Consider the following 11,605-nt stretch of genomic DNA (forward strand, 5'->3'; position numbering starts at 1 on the left):
GCGATTAATCATTTTGCCTGTACATTTTTTTTTTCTCTCCTCAGCCTGAATCCATGTTTTCTTCCAAAAGTGTTATGACGGATGGCATAAAGATTGCATCTGCACCGGTACAAGTGTTTTCTCTCTCATTGATTTACTGTCTACGTTTGTGAAAGTCATATGATTAGACATGCATGTTGTATCCCAGTTTGGCACAGTGGACAGAATCCCAAGATGAGTTATAGCTACATGTCGCTACTTGCAGTTTATAAAACTGACACTTGAAAGCAGGTTGTTGGCACGACTGCTTGTTAGTAATATACACTTGTTTTAACAGCCGTCAAACTTCTTTTACATGTTAGGACCTGTTATGTCTAAATATAATATTCAAATTATTTCATTTGCACCCATGCGAATTCTTTCTCACAGTTTTGTGGTGACTTTTACTCCATGTCTTTTAAATTCGAATGCGAAAATGAGTGAAAATGAGCCAAAACCTTCTATTCATCAAAGAATCCAAAAAAAAAAATCACAATTTCCACAAAAATGGAAAGCAATAGCAGCTTTTTCAACACTGATAATGATAATACATTTATACATATATATTTATACATATCAATATGGGCCCATATTTATCAAGCATCTTAGAATTACTCACAAGAACACTGCTAATTATTGACTTGAGAGTTAAAAAATTCTTGGCTCAAAGCTGCGCTTAAAAGTTAGTTATCAAGCGTCCCAATCATACTTTAAGTGAAGTGTAGGACTAAATCTTAAGTGTCAGTCCTAGAGTTGATTCACAACAGTGCCACAAACGGGATTTTAAATCACTGAATAGATGTCCTTATTTAAGAATATTCTCAGATAAATTCACATTGAATGGTGAAATTCAAGTTTACATTCAAAACTCATTTGAAAAGAAATAATTTTTAAGAGAATACATTATAATATACACATTCGAAAGGAAAGATAAACACATTTTCCACCATGTCTTAATTACAAATTTCAAACTGGTGATGTGGTGTTAACTGACCTCCCAATATATGTCCTAGATTTTTTTTATATATAATTAGCTACCAGTGATTCCAAAAAAAAAAAAAAAAACTGACAGGAGGAAGAAGTGCTACTACTTGCTGAATTAGTTGAACAGCAATTTCAAACACATTCTCCCTCTCTTGAAAGATTTGCGCACGTCTCTGACACCTCAGTGCCATCACAATCCACTACCAGCAACTCCTAACCACTTGAGAGACCTCTTGAGCTGTCTGAAAAATATAACTGGGAGAGTAAGAAGGATTCTTAGCTTTAAGAAATTTGATAACTTGCTTTTATACTTGAAAGTTTGAAAGTAGGACTACATTTCATGAATTCTAAGCACTTAAGACTAAAATAGCACTTTAAAAAGCGTGATAAATACGGGCCCTGAATGATCTGAATGGTCATGTGACACTAAAGACTGGAGTAAAGTTCAAAGTTCAGCTTTGATCACAGGAATAAATTACATTTTACAATATGTCACAATAGAAAGCAATTAAAAGTACATATATAGACTCACCTAATGGATTATGAGGAACACCATACTAATACTTTGTTTGACCCCCTTTCGCCTTCAGAATTGCCTTAATTCTACGTGGCATTGATTCAACAAGGTGCTGAAAGCATTCTTTAGAAATGTTGGCCCATATTGATAGGATAGCATCTTGCAGTTGATGGAGATTTGTGGGATGCACATCCAGGGCACGAAGCTCCCGTTCCACCACATCCCAAAGATGCTCTATTGGGTTGAGATCTGGTGACTGTGGGGCCATTTTAGTACAGTGAACTCATTGTCATGTTCAAGAAACCAATTTGAAATGATTCAAGCTTTTTGGCATGGTGCATTATTCTGCTGGAAGTAGCCATCAGAGGATGGGTACATGGTGGTCATCATAAAGGGATGGACATGGTCAGAAACAGTGCTCAGATAGGCTGTGGCATTTAAACCCCATCTGCCCAATTGACATTAAAGGGCCTAAAGTGTGCAACAACAAAAAAAACATCCCCACACCATTACACCACCACCACCAGCCTGCACAGTGGTAACCAGGCATGATGGATCCATGTTCTCATTCTGTTTACGCCAAATTCTGACTCCATCTGAATGTCTCAACAGAAATTGACTCATCAGACCAGGCAACATTTTTCCAGTCTTCAACTGTCCAATTTTGGTGAGCTTGTGCAAATTGTAGCCTCTTTTTCCTGTTTGTAGTGGAGATGAGTGGTACCCGGTGGGGTCTTCTGCTGTTGTAGCCCATCCGCCTCAAAGTTGTGCGTGTTGTGGCTTCATTAATGCTTTGCTGCATACCTCAGTTGTAACGAGTGGTTATTTCAGTCAAAGTTGCTTTTCTATCAGCTTGAATCAGTCGGCCCATTCTCCTCTGACCTCGAGCATCAACAAGGCGTTTTCGCCCACAGGACTGCCGCATACTGGATGTTTTTCACTTTTCACACCATTCTTTGTAAACCCTAGAAATGGTTGTGCGTGAAAATCCCAGTAACTGAGCAGATTGTGAAATACTCAGACCGGCCCGTCTGGCACCAACAACCATGCCAGACTCAAAATTGCTTAAACATTACATTCAGTACATTCAGTTTGGAGTTCAGGAGATTGTCTTGAACAGGACCACACCCCTAAATGCATTGAAGCAACTGCCATGTGACTGATTGATTAGAAAACTGCATTAATTAGAAATTGAACAGGTGTTCCTAATAATCCTTTTGGTAAGTGTATACACACACACACACACACACACACACACACACACACACACACACACACACACACACACACACACACACATTTACATATGATCTGTAAATGTAAGTAACTACAGGACTAAAATAAAGGATGTGACATTGCCTTTCAAATCTCATACTGTAAGTAAATGACAAGCTACTAACAACTTGCATATTGCTGTCGTTCCAGCCTGGTAGCATGCTTACTGATGTATACAGGAATGGCACGCTGAGAAGCCTTGCAGGGGTGAGTGTCAAATCAAATGAATGCGTCGGCTACCAAGAATTAATCATAGATCATTCTGTTGACAGGAATGGGAAAGCTGACTATAAGCAAAGCACACACATCTGCAAAATGGTTTTAAATATCATAACAACATGGTATCAGCTTAGTTATTTTACTCTATGTGGTACATTTTAGATCATTCTAGAAAAATATTTACTTAGGATCAGATATGCTTCCCGCCTTTTAAACAAAGCAAATGAACAGTGAAAATTCTGGTGGACAGGTTAAAACTAAGATATACTCCACTCTTGTTCTATAACGATCATAGGGTGGAAATATAAAGATTGAATTCTCTGTTGATCTGTGATGTTGTGATATTGCACTAGTGTCATTGGCTGACCTTGAACTTTTATTCAATAGCTACGTATTTGCCTAAAAGAGTGGGAGTGTAGGAGTCGGAGAGAAAAATGTAATGATAAAGTATCCAAAAGGATTTTAAATGAAAAGTCGAGTTGAGACTGGTTTGGTTTCCTATATATTTCACTTAAAATGTGACTAAAAAGCACTGCAAATGGTGAATGACTCAATTCAGAAATGAGGGTTGTGATTTGTGCAAAATATATAATTTTTAGAAAAAGGTCTATCCCTATACCTAACCTTCAGTGGTGCATAAGATGATCATAAGAAAATGAATAATAAGAACAAACATGCATTCACACAAATTAGCCACCATTTTGCAAATTGCTATAAGATAGTGTTGGCTTTTGCTAGACACGTGTGACATTTTTGTCTGTTTAAACATTATTTCTAACAATTCACAAATGTAATAATACTAAATAACATATGTCATGGTCATTTGTCAGTGTTATTTTGGTAATGTGAAATATTAACTTATATGTATTCCTTCTCTCACAGTATCAGCATAGCTCTGCGACATTGAAGGAAGCATCCAATGGCAGAGGTGTGATGGGCATGGTGAGTGACAGCATCCATCAAACTGAGATAAGGGGAAGAGTTAAAGAAAACAAAGAAATTTGAGGTTTTTGTATCTTTAAGTATGTACTTGCTACTGTTAACAGACACACACACACACACACACACACACACACACACACACACACACACACACACACACACACACACACACACACACACACACACACACACACACACACACACACACACACACACACACACACACTGCGATCAGGTAAGATCTGCTGCTGATGCTGCATGAATAGACAAATCTTGTATCAGATCTAGGCAGGTGGAGCTGGGGAGGTGGAGGGGTTCAGAGGTATAGATATTTAAAAAATAATCTTACTGACCCCAAACTTTTGATCAGTATACAGTAAGTGTTATATTTAATTATGATGTATATTTAATAATGTAGTGTTTTTTCTCTCTCTCTAAGCCATATCATAGCTGGTCAACGGTCCGAAGGGACAGGGGAAGTTTTAAGGCAAGCTTTTCGGTAAGCTTTTCAAATGATTCATGTGAAGAAAAAAAAAAAGGATTTTAAGATAAGATTCTTGAATACTAATCAGCTGTTTCTTCAAGGTTTTGAAACTTGTTAATGTTACATAGTCATACTTTTTAGACCATTTTTATTGTAGTTATAGCTAAATGTGTTAAAATAGCAGAAATAACAAGTAAAATAAAATGGAAACTAAAGGTGCCCTAGAATGATTTGAAACAATGTTAAATTGTTCTCTGATATCTACATAGAGGGTATGTGGCTTATTTAACCGCTTAAACTCCGTGGACCCTGTACAGGGTCGGGAATGACATCGTCATGTATATACTTTCCATTTTAAATGTCTGTGGAGGAGCTATGAGATATGAGCTCACATGTGATACCATTTGAAAGCTTAGAGTCTCTTCTTTCTGGAGATATGCATCACTTTGGCATTTGTTTTACACAAAGTCATGTATTTGCACTAAATTACTCTGGTGCCATTTCCGCCTGGATTTGGCCTACCCAAATTGAAAAGCCTCCCATACACACATACAGTGGTCTAAATTCAAAATGTTGGTGTCATTTTACAGGAAACCCTTTAAAGGTACATAAAACACTGCTAAAAGTGATAAACATGTAAGTATATGTTGTCTAATAGGCGCATTTTGATTTTTATATATAAATTCATTTTCTAAAGTGTGTAACTCAGGCCCTGTGTGGTCTAGGACCCTGGAGACAGTTTGGGCTCCTTCCAGCATGTATAATACATTTAATGACACTGGAATATTGCACTTATATCACTGTATATGGTGGTGGGAGGGGGTGGTGAAGGGGAGTAGCAGGGTCGGGGAGGGGAAAAAAGGGGGGTCATCCCTTCAGACCCATTTTAATAAATCTGTCATATAACATGACACAGACAAACTTCTTTTTTCCACTATTTTCTTTAATTTAGTGGAAACAGCTCAAACTGTCTGCAGGTTCCTAGAGCACACAGGGCCACAGTTACACACTTTCAAAAAAGAATTTATGGGGGGAAAAAATCAAAAAGCGCCTACTTATTTGGGGGGTTATTACAGCTTAGACAACATATACTTACATGTTTATGACTTTTAGCTATTTTTTTTGTAACTTCAATGGGTTTCCTGTAAAATGACACCAAATTTTTGAACCTAGACCACTGTATGTGTGTATGGGAGGCTTTTCAATTTGAGTAGGCCAAATCCAGGCGGAAATCCCAGAAAATGGCGAGGAGTGTAGGCAAAAATTGTCTAGATACAGTTTTACAGGTCCATTTAACCCTATAACTTGTCCCTAGGATGTAATGCTCTGTTTTTGCCTTATTTGTAAGAGTCATGAATATTAATGTTGAGCTCTGCTCTGATTGGCTTATTTCAGCAGCTCACAGTTCACAGCAGTTCAGCTCATGAGTCCTGACCGTCCTGACAGAACACAGACTGACTGAATGACACTTTAAGCAAAACATCTCAAATGGAGATTGATAAAATGCAGCTTACTTGTTTATTTGGTGTTTTCAGATCATTCGCACGCGAGAAAGAGCTCGCATTCGTGCGGTTGCCAGATTTCAGTCATTTAAATCCCCCAAACAGAGCTTTTCTGTGAAAAAAACCCATATACTATCCGACGTTTTACCTAAACATGTCCAATCTGGCAACCATATGCACACAAGCTCTCTCTCATGCGCGGATGATCTGAAAACACCAATAAACAAGTAAGTTGCATTTCAGCAATCTCCATTTGAGATGTTCTGCTTAAAGTGTCGTTCAGTCTACATTTTAAAATAGTCTTTTTTCGTCAACGATATTGCATGTTTATATAACGTTAGTCACAATGTAGGCTACGCACTGACTGTGATGTACTCTGAACAAGCATGTGAAAACATCATAGGCCTACTTCAGTTCTCAAAAATATAAATATCTAACTTAAATTTTTACAAAATGAATAGCCTTGTCAAATTACTGTCATTTTAACTTATATAGTGGAAAAGGTGACGTTTGCTAAAAGGATCGAGTGAACAATCTGTAACTTTAAGCAACGTATCTACAGTTGTATTTTGTAATACAAAATAATATCAACCTTTGTCATTAGACACACTATTTAGTTTTGTATGGTACTTGGAGTTTCCTATTGTTACTGTACTAGCATCTTGCGTCATCTAGACAATGCGGTCTCTCTAAGAAACTTTCAATTTAATTAGAAATTATTTAAACAGCTAGTCAATAAGTGGATAAAATCGCTACATACTGCTTGCAGGAATACAGTTGCCACTTTTCTTCGGTTAAAGACGATGAGCGAAGCTGGCTTGAAATGGGCCGAACAAACGAACGATTTGTTGTGGTATCCGATTATAATAAACCTCAACAATGACTGGTGACATATGAAAAGTCCTCACATCTCCTGCACAGCCTGGATCATAATGTGTGTGTCCGAGCTGCCATATTTGCTATCCTCAAGTGTCGTTTGATGATTCACCGTCAGTTCCGCCTGACAATGCACATGTTTGGACAGATGCAAAGGTTGGAGGTGTGCATATTAATGATCCCCAACGCTTGCGTCACGGTTGGGTTTATGTTGAGAAGCACTTTTTTTCCGTGGTGTTTTTGATTCACGAGATTTACATAAGAAGTAGGAGGCAATGGTGTTTGAGACTCACAGTATGTGATGTCCATGTACTGAACTCTTATTATTTCATTATGGCAAGGTTAATTCAATTTTTCATTCTAGGGCACCTTTAAAAAAAAGAGATAAGTTTCAGCATGTTTCAACTGAAGTCTGAATGAAACATCACACTTGTTTTTTATTTTTAAGAATGGAGGCAGCCAGATGTCCCGGACATTCAGCCTTGCTCGATCAGAAAGAAACCTGGGAGAACAAATTGAGAGGGTGAGTCCACTACACAACACATGATTTTCAGGAAAGCTGTGGTAAATATGAGAGAGAAAGAACAAATATATATATATATATATATATATATATATATATATATATATATATATATATATATATATATATATATATATATATATATATATATTTCAGATAGCCTATCATTTATTTAAGCAATAAGGTACTCAAGGCTGTGCTGTACGTGAATAAGTCACGGCTGAAGGGTGTTGTTAGGCATGATGTGAAGCCGTGCCGAGCCAATTCAGATATTTATGCCAAAAAATATGTATCAATGCAACTTCCATGAAGTAAAATCACTGAAAGCCTTCCTTTTGCTGAAAAAATATTACTGACAGTGAACAGCAACAGAAGTCACATTATATAGATGGCGATAAAGACTGTCTTTATGAGTGAGTCACTCCGTAGCGTTGACTTTTTTATTGAAAGGGTGGAAACTTGTTGTGAACATGGAGCAAAACGCAACTGACCAATTCTTTGACTAGCGCTGTCAAAATCGCTTCCTCAGTCTCCCTCTCACAATACTGTTCTACGTAATACAATACGCTTCAATGAACAATGCCAATGAGAACATACATTGCGAAGAGTGTGTAGTGATACACAGAACCATTGAGTGAAGCGGTCATAGCCATCTTTTATCGTGAATAAAACACAGCTATTGACCAATCAGAATCAAGGACTGAAACTAACCTTTTTATAAACTTTAAGAATGTTATTTTTAAAGAATATGTTTAAACAAATCATTTTAAATAATGTTTTAGTGTATTTTAATAATGTTAATTAACTTTTTTTCATACTGTACTAAAGAATATTGAACTTTGTACTGGATTGTCACTTCAACAGTGTTTTAGAAATTACATTTAAGTAATTTTATTTTAAAATATTATTTAGTAGCTTTTAATACACTTCCTGGTATAGTCTTGTTGGTAGTGTGCTCTACACTCTTAGAAGAAAAGGGTCTATCGGCGCTATGTATTTGGAACCCTTAAAAGGTTCTATATAGAAGTATAGTTGAGCATACTCAAAAGACCCTTTTATGCTAAAAGAGTTCTATAATGACAAGAAAGAACCCTTTTGGCACTTAAAAAGGGTTCTATATAGAACACTGCAAAAAAAAAAATGCTTTTCTTATCAAAGAAAAAAATGCATTTCTTATCTTAGCAAACACTCTCTTAATTTTGAGTTATTTTCCCCAAAATAGGACAATTACTTTTGCTTGTCTAGTAAATACGTCCTGTTTTAAGAATTTTTAGATGTTTGGACTAGAAACAAGACAAAAATGCTAAGTAAGAAAAGCATTGTTTGCAGTGAAACTTTTAGGGGTTCCAACTAGGTAGCGCCGATAGAACCTTTTCTTCTAAGAGTGTAAGAAAAGCAAAAAAGCCCAAAAAATTACTGTGAAAATAAATACATTTCTGGAATGCTTTTGAATTTAAAAAAGTGTACCTAATATCAAAAGAGGACGAGGAAACGAGATAAGGAAATTCTCTTGAACTGCTGATAATATCTGTTTTCATTTCACCAGTGAGATGATTTGAAAGTGAGATCATTTCCAATAACCACTTATGTTATATAATGTTTAAAATCCTGTGTGAAAAGAAGACTTTAGAATACTTTTAAAAAGAGTAATTACTAAAGAAATATATGCACAAAGAAGATACAAGTGGAATGTAATGTTTTCAGACATTGTGCGTAAACTACACATATTAGATTATTTATTTAGTTTATATTTTAGGCTACCTTTTGACTCATTTATGTCAGAATAAGTACAGTACATCTTTATTCATAATTTTAATGTTTTTGAAATACTTGGGTTAAAATGTACTGACAAACATAAAATATAATTGAATTGCAAATTTCTATTGAATCTTGTGTCATATATTTAAAAAATACTCATTTGTAATGACAAAGCTAAAATTTAGTACATTTAAAATATATTAACGGTAACACTTTACACATGTGCACTAATATGCATTAATTCATGCTTAACTGATGCACAGATAATCAAGTTAATATATTACTCATGGTGAAATAATCCATTTATTAATGATTACTGCATCAGCAACTAATGAAGATTATACATGATTAATAGATTAAGTAATCATTAAATTGTTATTAGTTAAATATGTCATAATGTATTAATGCCTTAATAACATATTATATTAACTAAAAATGTAAATTAACACGTTAATTACCATAACGGGCCAAAGCCATGCATTTCAACTTCCATTTTTCTGCTTTAATGAATCATTAGCTAATGATTTATAAAGGTATCATTGTGTTATGACTTTACTTGTCGGGGCACATAACTATTAAATAATTTAAAATTAATTCAAAACCCATAACCACAATTATATATTACTTAATAAATTAGTTAATAGTCATTTCCCTCAACAAGTAAAGTCATAACATAATGATACCTTTATAAATCATTAGCTTATTATTAATTAATCTATTAATCATGTATAATCTTCATTGGTTGCTGAAGATTAAAACATAATGACATGATTTCAAAGTGCACATTTTGAAAGCAAATATCTGCAAATACATAAAGCATACTTCTAAAATCTGAAGAACTGCAAGTTCAGTGATATTAAAGTACATTTAAGGGTAAATGTGAATCAACATACACAGGTTAATTTAATTTGGTTTTAGGCCAGTTGTAAAACAGTTGTAAATATTCTTGCACAGCATGACTTACCTATGGCACACTACTGGTGGTGGATAAGAGACCTTGCTTCAACTTGTTCTGAATTGAAAATCCAATGTCGCCACCTGTCTGCTAGATCCTTCATAGCACAATGTAATATTAATGTACGACAATCTGCAGACCACGGGGACACCATGAATTATCAAATCACATTCTATCAGCAAATACTACTATCAAAAGCATTAAGATTATGACTTTTCTCTTTCCATATTATTATTCTACAGAAGATCAGCGGGTTCTCGGACGGATTGAATGACTATCCTGATTATTCCCCATATCATTATAATTATGAGGGGCAGGGCAGTGCTTGCCAGTCACTGGATCAGCTGACTGTTAGCAACCTTGGTGAAAACCTGGACTTCCTGCAGAACCTTGGGCCAAAGTTCAACACGCTGGGGGGGATTTGTCAACATCACATTGTCAATGCACCACATTAATGTCCGACTGTGAGAATGGATGATGATTTGAGGCTTCAGCAATTATGCTTTATATTGTTCCACATTTCTATAATGCTTTCAGCTCGGATGCAAAGGGGTACCAGGGATTTCTTTTTTGTGATTGTAGTGCTCTAGGACATTGTTGCTTGAAGACAACCATCTTAACACCTGTACAGGATCAGGGGTGATTATGGACAAGTTGTGAACATTACGTCTTCAGTGCCAAGACTGGCCTCAAGGAATTGTGGGATACACTGTGTATTTGTGCTCACAATTAATGTATAAGGAAGCGCTTGAATTGAAAACTACTTGAAAGCTACTTGAAGCCTGTCTGGCATGATGAGAGGTCGTTGGTAGGTCTTAACAGCGACCAAACAGCTTCTTCTGGGCCCGTATTTATCAAACATCTTAGAATTACTCACAAGAACACTGCTAAGAATTGACTTAAGAGTAAAAACATTCTTGGCTCAAAGCTGCGCTTAAAAGTTAGTTATCAAGCGTCCCAATCATACTTTAAGTAAAGTGTAGGACTAAATCTTAAGTGCTAGTCTTAGAGTTGATTTACGACACTTTGCTGTGCCACAAATGGATTTTGGATGATGTCATAGACATGAACCAATCACTGAATAGATGTCCTTATTTAAGAATATTCTCAGATAAATTCATATTGAACGGTGAAGTTCCTAAGAGGAGTTTACATCCAACACACATTTGACAATAAAGAGTTTTCAAGAGAATACATTATAATATACACATTTGAAATGAAAGATAAACATGTTTTCATCCATGTCTTAATTAAAAATTTTACACTCGTGTGCTGTTAACTGACCTGCCTATATATATATATATATATATATATATATATATATATATATATACACCCACCATGGATTCCAAAAGAAAACCGAACTGACGAGAGGAAGAAGCGATCGCTACTGCTTGCTGAATTAGTCGAACAGCGTTTTTTTATTATAAAGCCCAACATTAACCAGCGCTGAAAAAGATGATGCCTGCTCTGTCCAAACAATAGCCTTTGATTAACTGTTTGTCAAACATTTCAAACACATTCTCCCTCTCTTGAAAGATTTGCGCACGTC

At 35.7% G+C, this 11,605-nt stretch overlaps 1 protein-coding gene across 1 annotated transcript in view; it reads left to right on the forward strand.

The window, feature by feature from the left end:
• The window catches only part of cdh26.1 (cadherin 26, tandem duplicate 1), a 40,417-nt gene extending 29,080 nt beyond the window's left edge, over window positions 1-11,337 (forward strand). The window contains exons 14-19 of the mRNA XM_067446814.1: window positions 45-107; window positions 2,945-3,001; window positions 3,896-3,955; window positions 4,395-4,454; window positions 7,266-7,340; window positions 10,296-11,337. Coding sequence (XP_067302915.1) covers window positions 45-107; window positions 2,945-3,001; window positions 3,896-3,955; window positions 4,395-4,454; window positions 7,266-7,340; window positions 10,296-10,508 — 528 coding nt within the window. The 3' untranslated portion in view covers window positions 10,509-11,337. The remainder of the gene's footprint in view (window positions 1-44; window positions 108-2,944; window positions 3,002-3,895; window positions 3,956-4,394; window positions 4,455-7,265; window positions 7,341-10,295) is intronic.
• Window positions 11,338-11,605: the final 268 nt, after the last annotated feature.

This window comes from Pseudorasbora parva, chromosome 6 (genome assembly GCF_024679245.1).
Source record: "Pseudorasbora parva isolate DD20220531a chromosome 6, ASM2467924v1, whole genome shotgun sequence".
Classification (NCBI taxonomy): Eukaryota; Metazoa; Chordata; class Actinopteri; order Cypriniformes; family Gobionidae; genus Pseudorasbora; species Pseudorasbora parva.